The sequence below is a fragment of the Microtus oregoni genome, unplaced genomic scaffold, assembly GCF_018167655.1.
Source record: "Microtus oregoni isolate MIOR12 unplaced genomic scaffold, Mior012 000025F_ref0000491, whole genome shotgun sequence".
Taxonomy (NCBI): Eukaryota; Metazoa; Chordata; class Mammalia; order Rodentia; family Cricetidae; genus Microtus; species Microtus oregoni.
This window is the reverse complement of record NW_024543084.1, coordinates 5,606,725-5,623,938: the sequence shown is the minus strand read 5'-3', so window position 1 is coordinate 5,623,938 and position 17,214 is coordinate 5,606,725. Positions and strand designations below refer to the sequence as shown.

The 17,214-nt window shown below is 36.0% G+C and overlaps 1 protein-coding gene across 1 annotated transcript in view; it reads right to left on the bottom strand.

Annotated features, from left to right (window-relative positions):
• The window catches only part of Lrp1b (LDL receptor related protein 1B), a 1,777,071-nt gene that overhangs the window by 252,006 nt on the left and 1,507,851 nt on the right, over positions 1-17,214 (bottom strand). Inside the window, exons 44-46 of the mRNA XM_041674488.1 lie at positions 8,825-9,017; positions 7,837-7,962; positions 1,987-2,115 (exon numbers count right to left, since the gene is read on the bottom strand). Of these exons, the coding sequence (XP_041530422.1) occupies positions 1,987-2,115; positions 7,837-7,962; positions 8,825-9,017 (448 nt within the window). The remainder of the gene's footprint in view (positions 1-1,986; positions 2,116-7,836; positions 7,963-8,824; positions 9,018-17,214) is intronic.

Genomic DNA, 17,214 nt, shown 5'->3' with positions numbered 1-17,214 from the left:
AAATATTTCTAGAGATGACTAATCATGCATAAAATGTATCACCTTACTAATGGTATCTAGATCCATAAAGCAGTGCTGTGCTGTATGAAAGATCTGAGTTACAGTGTCTATTAGTTACCAAGGAACACTAATTCATCCATTCACTGAGTTCTTTAGACCTGGTGTTTCCTAACTAGTAGTCTGGTATCGTATCTACCTATTGTTTCTCAGACTTCTCTCATGCTTTCCAGGAAGAAGCATGGAACATGTATTCAATAAGAAAAGAAAAGTTTCTATCTCAGAACTAGTAAAAATGCTACTATCCATCAATTTCAATTAATGCATTCATCTTTACAGGGATTTCATAATCAAAAGTTAAGAAAGCATGCATTCCCTATGAGAGTATCAAAGAATCACAGGAATATTAATAAATATCTTCTAAAAAAATTAAAATATCCACTGAGATCAATAACATTTTCTTTAACTACCAAAGGGAACCTTATAAAATGCAATATGCCCAAAGTCATGGAATGCCTCAGATGAGTGCTAAGAACAGACTGTATAGCTGTCAGTGCCAACATCACAAGTTTCAGAAAGATGTCAAATAAATTACAATAAAGTGAATTCTAACCAATGGGTTTCAATTAACATTTTCTAAAGGAAAATGTCTAAACATTCAAAAAATATGAAAAAGTGCTTGAAAGACTCAGCAGAATACAAGGCGAAAACAATATGAAACACTATACAATCTTGACTAGCAAGAATACCATATAATGAATAACTATCAAGAAAAATCAAAAGATAACAATTTAGAGCCAACATATACATAAAAGGGAATACTTATTTATTGTTACTCCAATCTTTATAGAAAATATTATGAGAAGTTTTCAACAATGATAAATAGAAATATCATATGAGTCAATGATCCTACTATACATATATATCCAAGGATGGAAATAACCACAGTATAGCAGCAGCATCTGAACTCCTATGTTTCCTGAAACACTATTCATAGTTGCCAAAACAGAAAAACCAACAAAGTGCCAATCAAAGATAAAATATTAGGAAAGCACAGTCTATGTATAAAACAGGATGCTTAGAAACTTATTTAAAAGACTGAAAACCTGTCAAATGCATCAACTCAGACAGATTTGAAAGAGAAGACACTATGTTAAAAGAAACGATAGTACAAAAAAAAAAAAAAACAATACTGTATGTTGTCATTATACAGGAGACCTATGCTGCTTCTCAAGAAAGCAGAAAATAAAGCAGGTCACTGAAATTTTCTATGGCACTGAGATCTAATGCTGTTGGTCTTGTAAAGTTAAAATAAATCATACGATTTTCAAGTTGAATCTGGATAATTGCACAGTAAAGATTGATAGGGAAAGGAAGACAGATTCTTGCTGATTCCTAGGACATAAAAATCAATCTCCTTCAGAGAATGATGTTTGCTTATTGTCACCACCAGGGAGGCACACATGTCGGAAAGCCATGTTTCTTATGAACCATGGCTATCACAGCTAGTTTCCCCTCACAGGACACTAGTTCCATGATGATCAGGAACAAAATGGAATGAACAATACTTTTACATCAGTTTAATATGCATTCGCCGGAGGGTGGAACCTTGCTACAGAGGAAGTCTGCAGCATCCATCACTCACTGACACCTCGGAGTTAGGTTTTTAGGAATAAAATCCTAAAATTATTGGTAAATAAAAATTACAAGGCAGTTTACAAAACTGCCTCCAATACACTTTTAATTTGCATCTTAGGGTTAGAAAACTGTAACAATATTCTTCAGTGAATACCTTGGTATCTGGGTAGATAATAATGAGTCTTATTTTATTACAAGCAAAGTCTAGTCAATTTGCCTCAAAGGTACATTTCCAGGGGAAACATTAAAGAAATTTTTCACATAAAATAAAGACCGACAAACACACTTAAAACTATTAAACCAACTCAGAAATATTTTTCTACAATGATAAAGTATTCATTTGACACTTACCACAATAAAGCAGCTTTTCATCTGATTTGTCCTTACAATGAGGGATTCCATCACAGGTAAGCAGATAGTCAACACACTCCCCATTTCCACACTCAAACTCAGAATAGATATTACAAGAGGAGTTTTTAGCTGAAGGAAGTAAGAGTAAAGATTTATACAATGAGAATTATTATACATTACTAGCATTATATTCCTTAAGTTTAATTATAAAATTAAACTATTATATAAACATATAAAATGAAGTAAAGAACAGCAGTTCATTATATTACTTCACTGAAAATGAACTGAAATACATTTTGTCATTATTAATTTACCTTTGCAAGACTTTGGGATGTTGTTTGTAAAGTATTTTTTCACTAATATTTCTATTTCTATTTTATGGTGATTTGCATGTTTTGACAATCATTTATTGATCATATGTATGCAGAGGAAACAGTAGCTTGAATTTTATAATTGACATATAGAGAAGGAGTCTTAAAAATGCCTTTTAGGAAAATACCATTTACTTAGGTATGGTTGCTCATGCCTATAAAGCCCGTAATCCCAGAATATTGGAGCCTGAGGCAGGAGGATTACTAGTTCATAACCTTTGTGGGTCATAGTGAGTTCAATGTGGGTCAAACTTGCATAGGGAAATCTTGTCTCAAAACTCAAACAAAATAACCAGTTAAATAAATTTTATGTATTCTAACAATATGTTGGTGTATCCTTACTATTATTTTCCCAAGCAATAAAATTTTCCATAAAAAGAGGGCCATATCTTAATGATGGGCATGAAGTCGTCTTAACCAAGTCATGGTCCCTTCTTGATCTACATCTAATTTGATCTTCTCAATTTTCTGCTTTTGAGACCCAGCAGCATATTACTACTTAAAACAAGAACTGATCAGCTGCCTCTGCCTCCTTCAGCAAGTCCTACCGGCCTGCGCCACCAGAACTGGCAGATGAGAGGGTGCCTGAACTGGCCTTAGCCCATAGTCACAGTAATGAATATCTTGCATATCACCATAGAACTTTCATCTGGTGATGATATCACCATAGAACCTTCATCTGGCGATGGATGGAGATAGAGACAGAGACCCACATTGGAGCACTGGACTGAGCTCCCAAGGTCCAAATGAAGAGCAGAAGGAGGGAGAACACGAGCAAGGAAGTCAGGGCTCTGAGGGGTGCATCCACACGGAGACAGTGGGAATGATCTAATGGGAGCTCACCAAGGCCAGCTGGACTAGGATGGAACGAGCATGTGATCAAACCGGACTCTCTGAATGTGGCTGACACTGAGAGCTTACGGAGAAGCCAAGGACAGTGGCACTGGGTTTTTATTCTACTGCATGGACTGGCTTTGTGGGAGCTTAGTCTGTTTGGATGCTCACCTTCCTAGACCTGGATGGAGGGGGGAGGACCTTGGACTTCCCACAGGGCAGGGAATCCTGACTGCTCTTAGGACTAGAGAGTGAGAGGGAAGGGAAGTGGAGGGAATGGGAGGGAAATGGGAGGAGAGGAGGAAGTGAAAATTTTTAATAAATAAATAAATAAATAACAAGGACTGAAAAAACAATAAACCACTACTTCCTACCAAGAAACAGCTTGGAGGAATTAGTGGAAAACTGGAAAAGAAAAAGAACACTAGACAGTTTGCAGCTTGATATTTTCAGTGTCTACCACCACAGCCATGCCATCAAATCTTAAAACCTTGGGATGTTCATGAAAAATGACCAAGGTCTCTTTCTCTCCCTCGCCCCATACTCTCTACCTATCTCATGCGATTTGTTGTAAACTGCAAATGTGGGCAAACAATGACAAAGTACAGATTACCTTTTGTACAGGTCAGCTTTGTCTTAAGCATGCCATATGTTTCCCCTTTTAAGGGTGTGTATTAGGGAAAATAACTTAATAACTTCTCTTTATTCTAGATAAATTAGATTCATCAGCAAAATTTTGAATCGATAATATGGGGTATGAAATGTCCTGGTGTGTACTTGTCACACTATTCGCTAAGCAAATTATACATTTAAATCAAGTCATATTCATGGTTCTGAATTTAATTAGGGTTGGTATCTATAGGAAATACAGTCCAGTTTCACAAATTATTGTCCAAGATTTTGTATTTTCAGAAATGTTCAATAAATTATCTGCTAGTGCTACTTGAAATTTCCAGTGTACTTTTATTATTCCTTATTTTTTTGCAATTTTAATATAATATTGATATATAAACATGTGCCTAAAACTTCTAATTTAATTTATTCAATTAAATTCATTCAGTGTAGAACTTTTCATCATTTTTGAGTGAACTTCAGTTACCAGACAAAATAAATACTATTTCACAGAAAGTAACAAAAGATTTAAATCTAATAATTACTAGGAAACTTAGGGGGAAATATATTAATAATTCTGTTATTATAATTGGAAAAAATTCGCCGGGCTGCGGTGACACATGCCTTTAATCCCAGCACTTGGGAGGCAGAGGCAGGCGGATCTCTGGGAGTTCGAGGACAGCCTGATCTACAAGAGCTAGTTCCAGGACAGGCACCAAAGCTACAGAGAAACCCTACCTCGAAAAACCAAAAAAAAAAAAAAAAAAATGGAAAAAATTCTCTTAGATCATGAAATGTCCAAAATTTAAACTGGTCTGCTAGCAGTCCTGTTTTGTGTGTGTGTGTGTGTGTGTGTTGGGTTTACATACAAGTCATATACTTTCATTATTTTCTCTAGTTTGCTTCTTATTTTTTTTCATTTTTGCTATTATATCGTAAATTTTATTTTTCTTTCCTCTTTCCTCTCTCCAAAGCCTCCCACATCCCCCTCCTTGTTCTCTTTTAAATTCATCACCTATTTTCATTAATTGTTTTATGTATATATTTACCAACCTATGAACATAACATGCTTACTCTCTCTAATGTTGCTTGTATGTATTCTATTTGTGACACCACTAGAGTAACTTCAGAAGAGAGGACCTCGGTGGAAGAACTGCCCAGATCAGACTATCCTCCAGCTATTTTTGTGAGAGCTTTTGAATTTGATGATGGATGGAGGAGAACCCAGCTCACTGTGGATAGTCCATAGCTGGGAAAGTGGTTCTAGGTTGTGTAAGAAAGCCAGATGAGCAAGCTATAAGCAGTGTCCCTCCATTGTTTTACTTCAGCTTCCTGTTTGAATTCTGGCTTTCACTTCTCTCAATGATGAACTGTAATTTTAGAGATAAAATAAACTATTTTCCCCTGAAGATACTTTTAGTCAGTGTGTTTTATCACCACATCAGAATGAAAACAGAAAATATGCATAATGCAAAAATAAGTTATGTACAAGCACAATTCTTTCTCACATTTGCATGTCATACACAGCCCTGCTGAATTTCTGCCTCCATCTAAAGACAAGTGTGCCGTTCCTCTCATTCTATAAATGGGAAAGGTTTTATTAAAGTATGCTTGCCTTTCCTGTTTTGTGATGGATCTTATGAGGTTAACAATGTTGTATGGGATGTAAATACCTAAATATTTTACCAACAATTGGTTCAACAAATTGTTTTCTACATTTACCCTCATGTATGCGTTAGCAAAAAAAAAAAAAAAAAGATGCTACTAACATTCATGAACAACGCAAGTGAATCAGTCCAGATATGGCTCTAAATGTGTCAGAAATATTCTGTTTTATCATCAAAGGATTGACCAGTAGAAAGCCACAGCTACTTTACAGTCTTGCTGATAGAGCACATGATTTCAAAAGAGACACATAACTGATAAAAAAAAAAATTGTCCACAGCAGTTTGCCCCCTTGAGAGGCCAAGCACCACACTTCAATTCCACAACACTGCAACTCTGCATGTTTAAAACATTTTCATATTTGACTCATCACCTCTCAGCAGCAGAGGGTAGCAGGTAGCTTATTAGGGGCAGTTACACATAAACTTTTGCACAACAGGTCTCTACTGCTCACTGGACAGTCTTTTGCTGCTTTTTTTAAAAATTCTTTTTTAATTAATTAATTTATTTATTTATTAAAGATTTCTGTCTCTTCCCTGCCACCGCCTCCCATTTCCCTCCCCCTCCCCCAATCAAGTCCCCCTCCCTCGTCAGCCCAAAGATTAATCAGGGTTCCCTGCCCTGTGGGAAATCCAAGGACCACCCACCTCCATCCAGGTCTAGTAAGGTGAGCATCCAAACTGCCTAGGCTCCCACAAAGCCAGTACGTGCAGTAGGATCAAAAACCCAGTGCCATTGTTCTTGAGTTCTCAGTAGTCCTCATTATCTGCTATGTTCAGCAAGTCCAGTTTTATCCCAGGCTTTTTCAGACCCAGGCCAACTGGCCTTGGTGAGTTCCTGATAGAACATCCCCATTGTCTCAATGTGTGGGTGCACCCCTCGCGGTCCTGAATTCCTTGCTCGTTTTCTCTCTCCTTCTGCTCCTGATTTGGACCTTGAGATTTCTGTCCGGTGCTCCAGTGTAGGTCTCTGTCTCTGTCTCCCTTCATTGCCTGATGAAGGTTAATATCCAGGAGGATGCCTATATGTTTTTCTTTGGGTTTTCCTTCTTATTTAGCTTCTCTAGGATCACTAATTATAGGCTGAATGTCTTTTACTTATGGCTAGAAACCAAATATGAGTGAGTACATCCCATGTTCCTCTTTTTTTAAATCAAAGCCATGGCCTGAACCCTTCATCATAGTATGACCTGTGAGAGAAACATGAATGACGCTGATGTATGACTGATGTTCTGGGTCTGCATGTGCCATCAGGTTCTGATCGTTAGGACTCAACCCACAAAAGCAAACTAAAAGATAATTCAGGCAGTCAGACAGTCTGTTCAGAAAGGTGCTAGTCAACAAGATTTTTCTAGGAATTTGAGGCCCAATGTATTAAAATTTTTTATCCTCGGTAAAATTCAATGAATAGTTGTAGCACTTTTTCCTTTGTTATGACACAGTCTTATAATAAGCTAGAATTCGTTTTTTTGCTAAGATGTGCCCTTGATTTTAACACCAGCTCACAAAACAAAAGGGCACACAAAATATAAGAAAATATCCTCCTGGTAGATAAAAACTAAGAAGTGTGAAGTTAAAGATGAAAAATACTTATTTTCAATGAGTAAGCATAACCACTTCAGTTAATTTCCTAAGAAGGATGATGAGGGAAAAACTACAAAGGAGGAGGGGAAATGTGTCAAAACTAGCACATTTTAAAAATGAGTTCACCAAGCTCCAACAAAAGATTTCTCTTTCCACCTTTTTCACATACAAAGAGTTACAGTGCTAAAGGGAAATTAACCTTTTTTATGTAGGTTGCTAATTTTTCATGGCAATATTGAAACACTTGATCCATTATTTATTTTGGAAATTTAGCTCTTAATAAGGGTGTATTATAATGGTACTAATTAAAGACTGCAATGCCTTTGGGAAAAATAAACATTGTGCAAGGCTGCAAAGTTACATTCTTAATTAACAGTTTAGAAATGATTACAAATAAGCTGCATGAACCATTCTTTCTCATTTGCATAGTGCCATAGACTATGAAGGAGGTTATTTGATGACCACTGGTCTCCTGTAAGAATTCTAGCTCATTTCAACTGTAATTGATTTCATAATTGTAAGAGTCTCGAAGCTGCAGCTACAATTTAGACGATCCTGTATACAGTAACTTGTGAAGTGGTCCTAACACAGTCATCCCCCAACCGTAGGCTCAGAGCTATTTTCTTAGATACTGTTACTTAGCACAAAAAGCTACAAGAAAATACTAGAATGAGCTGGATTCTCGAATAAACATATAGAAAAGAACTGAACCTCTACAACTTTATGAATGCAGTAACAAAATTTCGATATATCTTAAGCATATTGCATAGATTATCATTACTTACTCACACATCTGTTGTTAGCTAGCAATACTCGGTCTCCTCTACAGGAGCAATTCACTCTTCCATCAGGAGTTAAAAGGCAGAGATCATGGCAACCTCCATTTAGTAATGCACATGGCGAGAGCTCACCTGCAATGAAGGGAGCCATGAGCAGCATTTTGTGATGAATACACACGTTCTACATTAATTACAGTTAAGTAGAAAACTGTCGAATGGCCTTGACCTCCAGGGCACTCAGAAATTTTGAAATGCCATGGCATTATCAGAGCTATTCCTACTGCAAACCACAATTACATAAGTATTCCAATGTCTGTGGATTTATAAACCAAGATGAAAAAATACTAAGAAAATCCTTATCCCCAAAATAAATTAGTCTGCATTTTTTAAAGATATGGGAAATAAATGAAGTTGAAGTAGAATTTCACAAATAATTAAAACTGAAATTGTTCTTATGTTAACCTACTAAATACTTTAGAAGTTAATTAAACATCTCAGGCAGTTTTTATATATCAAATAGTCAAACTCTGAATATTATGTCACAAGGTCACAAAATTTATGTTACTATAAATGAGAAAAATTTGGAAGGTAATGATGTGGAATTCTCTTTGTATGCTGTGAATACCATTGGTGAATAAAGAAACTGCCTTGGCCTGTTGATAGGGCAGAACTTAGGTAGGCAGATAAAACTAAACTGAATGCTGGGAGAAAAGAGGCAGGGTCAAGAGAAGCCATGGAGCCACTGCCTGAGACAGACATGCTGAAAGTTTTCTGGTAGGCTACAACCTCATAGTGATGAACAGATTAATAGAGATGGGTTAAATTAAGATGTAAGAGTTAGCAAATAAGAAGCTAGAGCTAATGGGTCAAACAGTGTTTTAAATAATATGTTTTCTATGTGATTATTTCGGGAGTCTGGGCAGCTGGAAAATAAGCAGATTTTCTTACAACAAGGTTATATAATTAGTAAATATTATTTCCTATTACAACTTACAGCTATTGGTGTCATTAGCAACAGCTATGATTCCCATTGGTTGATGTGGAATATCAGAACGAAGTATTTTTGTTTCTCCTCCTGTATACTTGTTGGAACGCAAAATAGCTCTTCGTCCCCAGTCAGACCAGAAGATATAATTATCATAAACTGCCAGACTAAGAAAAGTCCCTGGTCCAGTCTTGACAATAACCTGAAATAAATTAAATTATAGTTTATGCAAACATATAAATATTAAGACAATTATAACCCCTTTTGTTCCAGAACATGAGAGATGAAAATTCTTTAGTTATCCACAGTAGGGATCATCATATCAGCAATTCATTTTATGTATCTTCATGGCATGAGGGTAAGGCACATTGCTTTGGGGAAGGTCCAAGACCTTCATACTATATCTAAGCTGAGCAAGGTATCCAACCAAAGAAAATAGGTTCCCAAAAAGCCAGTACATGCACTGGGATAAATCATGGTGCCACTGCCAGTGGACCCTCAGTGTTCCCCAGCGATGCAACTGTGAACCACATTAATGGGGGCTAGTTTGGTTTTATGCTTTTCCCTCCCAGGCTTTGGAGTTGGAGAGTTCCCATTAGCTCAGATAAACTGTTTAAATTGGTGTATCCATCATGGTCTTGACCTCCTTGTTCACAATCACATTCTTCCTGGCCTCTCCAAGCTACTAGCTCCCCAGAAGGTTTTAAAATAAAACAGAAGCAAAGGATGATAACAAAGATCATATCTACTGAACTATGGTATAAACAGTATAATAAAGCAAATGAAAGACGATAGAAATGTATTTCTTCCAGAATGAAAAAAAAGTGAATCTACTCACAAATGAAAAATCTTTATGTGTAAAGTATACAAGATAATGTATTTTTAGAAGTTTAAAATAATAAGTAAATTTAATAAGAATTAAAAAATTAGAATTGTGTTTCCTTTCATTCATAACAACTCGCTTGAAACTAATATTTTAAGATACTTTTACAATGGTATCAACTAGTATGAGATACATATCAGTCTGAAAGAATACATATAAAATACTGAAAACCATCAAATTCTTAACAAAAGTTAACAGAAGATAATGAGTGATATATCTTATTCAGACTCTGCCAGATCCAATCCAGTGATATGTCATTCTTTCCAGGAAATCACAAGCCAAGCAAAATGAAATATTTTAGACATTAGACAAAAATGCAAAGGACTGGGAAAAGAAAAGACAAAACACACAAACAAGCATAAAAACAAACAAACAAAACATTCTTTTTGGAGAACTAACATTATTGTACCTCAACATATTACAAACTAATAGTAAGCCAGTATATTAGTGGGAGCTGACCAGGGAAGTCATCAGTAGAAGATGAAGATAGTAAAGAACACATGTATCCATATTATGAATAACTAATCCTTGACAAATCACAAAGCTTAGTTAAAGAATTAAAATATTTTAATAAATAGCATATAAATAATGAGATGTGTAAAGATGTGCATAATATATCTGAAAACAAATCCTAAGACTATACACATTTGCTAAAAACAGGAAATTACTCTTTATGACCCTGAATCTCACAATGGCTATATTTTTAGTATAACACTCAAATACATCATTCACTAAATTTTAATGAAGTCAATACATTTTAAAATATTGCTCTTTGAATGACAATAGACAAAACAAGAAAAAAAATCAACCTAAATTAAAAGAAAATATTTTTATTTCACCAGTGTAACAACAATTTTATGAATCCAAGCATAACAAAATACGTGTGAAAAGAATTCTGATAAGTCAATAATACAATGCGCAATTGCAATTAAGGAAGAAGTGTTGTGAGGGAGTCGCTTATTCCGGCCACTTAGCCCTGAAATAATCACACAGAAACTGTGTTAATTAAATTACTGCTTGGCCCATGAATTCTAACTTCTTTTGGTTAACTTTCACATATTAATTTAACCCATTTCTACTCATTTGTCATGGCCACATGGCTATGGCTTACTGGCTAATGCTCCAGTATCTGTCTCCCCCAGCATTCAGTCTAGTTTTCTCCACTTACATAAGTTCTGCTGTATCAACAGTCCAAGACAGTTTTCTTTATTAATTGACCAATCTTACTCACAGCATACAGAAGGGAATCCCACGTCACTTCCCTTTTATTTGTGTTTAAATAAAAAGGAGGATTTTAGCTTTAACATAGTAAAATTATATATAACAAAACAGGTATAAAACAAAAATTACAGTTACAATGTTTATATCTATTTTATCTATTATCATGTCTAAGGAAAACTATAATTATAACTATAAATTCTTCAACTCCATCAAAGATTTCAGAAGGATATAATATTATCTAAGTAAACAGGAAATACACTGTAAGCAACTTCTGAATCTCTAGAATTGACAGATACTTCTTGCTACCTGGACACTCACCCAAATTTCTTCTGGACCATTGGGGCATCCATCTTCAGCCTATAGGCCCATAGTATCTGACAGACTTTTTTATGAAGCAGGAAATTTCAAAGACAGTTTCATTTATATTGGCAGTTTGGCAGTCCCTTTCTTCTGTGTCCTGCAGAATGTCTAGCAGTCTCTCTCATAAAGCAGGAACCCTGAAGGCCCATCTCACCTTTAGGCTAGTTAGGCAGTATTTTCTCTATGGGTCCTACATATGTTGTTCACCAAGCAGTTCAGGAAAGAACAGTTTCCTGACCAAATGGCTAACAAATTCTATAGGGAGTCTCTTCACTGCCAATCTTCCTCTTAACTCTATTGACGTTGACAAGAACAGATATGTCTCATTGTCATGAAAAGTCTAAAGTTCTTAAACATTTTACATGGCATATTCTGTAGTTTTCAAAAGGTTTGAAAAATGCCTATCCATCTGAAATACATATCTGTACATCTAGAAAACCTAACTAACATGACTATGAGCTTGACCATTATAGACGACTTTTTACTAACCTATATTTTTAATTATACATTACATTTTAAAATGAGACATACAATCACAATACCTTAATCAAGAGCAGAATTATATATATATATACACAGTATAGGAAAATTGACCTTAAATTTGTATCAATAAACCAAGATCCATACCAGTGCAAATTTCTATAACATATCCCTCATTATATGTAAAGAAACATTTATAAACAATCTTTGGGAATATGGGCATAGTTTTGTCCATACTGCTTCCTGCTGATTGGGGACACTAATAGTCAGGTCTTTCATGGTGTATCCTGTGTGTTAGGTTCATCTCAGTCAGCAGCTGGCTGAAGTAATTTTTGGGGGTGTTCATAGCGACCTTTCAGGGGGTCTTCATGCATCAAACCATATTAGTCTGGAAGTAATCCACAAGTTCTCATTTTTTATGGAATCAAAAGAAGAACCTCTTTTCCAAAGCAACATATCAATAGACCCAAATTCTGAAGTAAAGATATCTTTATAATATGCATGCTGTTTTAGTTTAGTAGCTCATACAATAAAATGCGTCTGTGTCCTTAACTCCTTCACAGTCAAAAAAATTAAAAGAAAACACAGTAATATACATATTCCAGACTCTCTGTGTATTCTCCATATTTACATGGCTTATCCTTTCTTTACTTCTTTTAATCTATAACTGTCTGTAGTCTGTCTCTTTAAAGACTTTGTTATATTATTTTATAACATGCTATATTCTTTTGCTTCTCTCTCCAAAGCTGAAATACATTTTTTAAATACACTGTGTCTTGTTTAGACGTTTTTTATGTCTAAATCTGTCCTATTGTGTATCTGCAATTCTTATTGTCCAGGAGTGCTTCATAAAATAATAAGTACTCCTTAAAAACTTAAGCTGCTCCATTGCTAGGGAAAATATGGCACTGCCTGATTGCCCAGCCCAGGCCAGCTTGGCGGAACTGCTTGCCACCTCCAAGAACCGTGCACAATGCCCCATCTCTAGGCACACAGCCAGTCCATTTTGCTATCAAGCAAGACGTAGCACATTGTTCACAAAACCCATTCAAATGATCAGTCTCCTGAAAGAGTAAAAGTTCAAACTGGCAGCGAGGCCCAGAAAGCCAGCATTTCAAAATGGCATGTTTTTGTTTTTATTTGTTTTTCTGCTACTACTGAATCAGGAAAAGTTTTCTTAAAGGAGCTGCGGCATGTTGCCATCAAAGAGCAAGAAGCTGTATTAAACTGTGTGTTTTTATGTTTTTAGAATTTCTTCTTTTTTTTTTTTTTTTTTTTTTTTTGGTTTTTCGAGACAGGGTTTCTCTGTGACTTTGGAGCCTGTCCTGGAACTAGCTCTGTAGACCAGGCTGCTCTCGAACTCACAGAGATCCGCCTGCCTCTGCCTCCCGAGTGCTGGGATTAAAGTCGTGCGCCACCATCGCCCGGCTTCTCTTAGGTTTTAAGTGGATTTTAGTTGGCCATGTAGATGACAATTTGTTGTAAGGAAGGACACTTTTTCATTTCTTGGCTGCCCAAACTCCTGAAATACTCACACAAAAATGATTTTAGTTAAACCACTGCTTGGCTCATTAGCTCTAGCTCCTTTAACCCATCTCCATTTCTCTGTGCATCACCACAAGGTCATAGCCTACCAGCAAATTTTCAGCACATCTGTCTCGAGTAGCAGCTCCATAGCTTCTCCTGGCTCTGCCTCCTTTTTTGAGAACTAACATTTGCTACTGGTGGGTTTGCAAACTGGCAATTGCAAACTCTAGAAATCAGTGCGGAGAATTCCCCCAAATCTTAAGTAAATACCCTATAGCCCAGCGATACTACTACTTAGCATTAGAGGTGGACAGTCTATTCCACATATACTTGCTCAGCTGTGTGTTCATCACCATTCTACTCACATTAGGTAGGAACTAGAAACCTGAATTTTCTTTAGGTGACAAATGGGCAATGAAAATATGGTATATATACACAATGCAATGTTGCTCATGTATAAAAAAAATGAAATCATAAAATTTACAGATAAATAAATGAACTGGAAAATATTTTACTGAGTGAAGTACCACAAACAAAAACATGTCCTCTCTTGATAGTAGATTCTAGCTCTAAATCTTTAGGAATAAATGTATAATTAAGTCCAGACCTGCAGAAACTAGGAAAGTAAAAAGTTATTGGGTGAGAGTATCTGGAGGTGGAAGGAGCCCTAAAGAAGGAACTAAGAGAACAGAGCTGCTATAAAGTAGGAAATGTAAAAGATAAAAGTGGGAAAGCTTTAACTGGGCATGATGGAGAGAGGGCAATATAGAGGAAGTAGAGGCAAGAGGGATAAATACACAATGTGTATCTGAAAAGGCCCTAATAGTCATAGAATCTTACGGTTGTTAAAATTATATGTAATATTACATACATACACACATACACACACACACACACACACTAACTGAAGTTGTGCCATGTGGGCATTTATCTACATCAAAAGCCATATTATATCTTAAAAATATTGAGAGCTCCCCTTCCAAACATCACAGAGTATTATTGTTTTCTTAGTCTACTTCCCAGAGCTTATCGGTGAGATGCTATTACCAATGATACCTCAAACTGTGAGCACAGGACTTAAAAGAATAGAACCAGAGTTGATCTTGAAGCCTTCTTCCTGTTGACTAGCTCCTTTAATACCAGGAGAAGATATTCAGGATGCCACTGGAAAAAGATATCAATAGTCCTACTCAGTTTTGATAGCCTACAAACCACAACCCTGACAAGGATCACAAGATGCCCCCTAAGGTGCAATAGTGGTATTTACATCTGGGCACTATCCAACAGGCATTTAATTGTATTTAAGGCCTGCTCAATAAGAGGAAATTAATTCCTAGTATTATTAACTCAGGCAATTACCAGTGGTTGATGTGTGTATGGATCCCAGACATTTGTGAGTTATTGTTGGTGAATAGTTTCTTTGTCAGAGTTCCTGCTCTCAGCATGAGCCAGGAATCCCTCCTGATTTTTTTTTTGCTGCTAATGCTGAGTCAGAAAGATTTCTCTTAAAGGAATCATGCTTCTCCTTGCCTCTAGCAAACTGAGACCACATGAGAAAATGCTGTTAGCAAGAAGCCATGCTTAACTCTGCTCTTTTGTGTCTAGAATTCCTTCTCAAGTTTTCTCAGGTTTTATGTGGATATAAGTCAGCCCACATAGGCACCATTTTGTAAACAGAGGCTGCGTTTTGTTTCCTGGGTGTCCAGACCTGAATAATCACACAGAAACTATATTAATTGCAAAACTGCTTGGTCTATTATCTCAGCATTCTAATTAAATAACTTTTACATTTTAATTAAGCTATTTAAATTAAGCTATTTCTATTAAGCTGTGTATTGCCACAAGGCCATGGCTTACTGGTAAAAGCCCAGCATCTGTCTCCTTTGGCAGCTATATGGCATCTCCCTGGCTCTGCTCTCTCTATTAATCTCTGTTTAGATTTACTGCCTAGTTTAATTCTGCCCTTCTATAGGCTGAAACAGTTTTATTCATCAACCAATAAAGCAACACATATACAGAAGGACATCCCACATCACTGGTTACTATGGCACAATAGATTCCCAGAGCAACTTCAAGTAGCAAACGTTTACTTTTGCTTGTGACAGGGAAACCTTTGCTACAAGAAAGTGATGCTGCTGACCACACTGAACAATTGTGTTCCACTGGCTTTCTTCTTTCATTTACTCTGGGAACTCAGCCAACAAGATGTTGTGACTCACATTTGGTGTGAGTCTCCCTCATCAGTGAAACCTCTTTGGAAATACCCTCATAGATGCACCAACTGCTTGAAGTGTTCCTACTAAATTGTCAACCAAGGTTAACCATCACAGGTGCATAGTGCATAGTTTAACATTTTAATAATGGTGGTTATAAGCAATATTTTGATCACTTTTAGTGGTGTGGATTTGGTAAATCATTACCAAAGGTGACCTAAAACTGCTTAAGTCCCAGTGTTCCCTAGATCTAAGTTAATTGTTGACTAGAGATTTGGCTTTAGTAGTTGGAACTAGAAACAATGTCTTCATAATTAATCTATGTTTGAAACATTAAATTAGAGAACACAGTAGCTTCCTTGATATCACTAGTATTATATTTTATATAAACAATGTAAATATCCAAACAACATGTGAAAGGAATAAGAATAAAAATTTTCAGTTAGATGCAAATCAAAACAAATGTCCTTTTCCATGATAACATCTTTTATTATATTTAACACTGACTTTGCTGGCTGGCTACTTTTCAGTGTCTCTTGAGACATAAAGGGGAAAAGCAATACGACACAGAGTGTAATAACACATGCAGTGTACAATAGATTCCACTAATAATGTACCAAACTCCAGCTATCTCATTTCTGATTAAAGATCATTCATGCATTCCCTTCTCCATATTAAATATGTCTGCCAAAACTACCCTAGCTCTGTATCTTGCAAGCCTCATCAGCATCTTCGAGGACGACGAAGGAGCTTTGTCTTCATGAACTTCTATGTTATGTAGCGTTTAACTTACAGCAGTTTGCATGCGCTTTCGCTTTGAACCTATAAATAGATTCATTTTTCAAAATAAGCCATGCTTTTTTAGCAAGTCTGTTTCTGCACAGACACTTAACTCCACATATGTTCTCACCAAAAAATAATTAAATTGATCTTAAGAGTGTGCTTTACAGCCCTGAAATTATTGTTTCAGAAATTCATATGTCTAGCCTCATGCCTTTTGTCTCTTGGCATTTATATCTACACTGGTATCTTTTCAATTGAAGCACCAAAAGCAATCAATCAATAAAGAAAATTCAGATTAACATGGTAGACAACATAGTCTCTACATCAGATATTGGACATTAAAGCAAACAATATAAAAGTCAGGCAAATGGAAGGCATCTAAATGCTGCAGCTGATTTCCTCTCAGACAAGATCATAAATGATCATTATGGGAAATGACAGGTTGGTCAGGAACATGGCTGTACACCAAAGAATCTTATGCATTTCAAAGCAATAACTGCAGCTGTTTGGGCCTTGAAAAGAACAGTGATGTGGTAAATCAGCAACTTAAAACTGAGAAATATTTAATATAATAAATTGATTATTTTACTTTTAGGAAACAGCTGTATTACTTAGTAGCATTTAGTATTCAAAACTTGAAGCTATGAACATCTGACCATACTTGAAAAGAGTAATGTTCAAAGCAATCTAAGAACTTCCCTATTGTGTTTTTTGTACTCATAACAAAGGAAGCACAGACACCTATACATCAACCTGCTGAAGTTCCTTAACCCAATGTCTTCCATTTGTTTCATTAGAAAATCTTCAAGCAGTCAGTTCAGCCTTCCAGATCAGTTGCCTTCAAATAGTAAACAAGAATGCAATTTTCTGTCTCTCAGAATTATTTAGTATACCTCAAGGTTTTATGATGACTGTGCCAGTTAAGCTTGAAG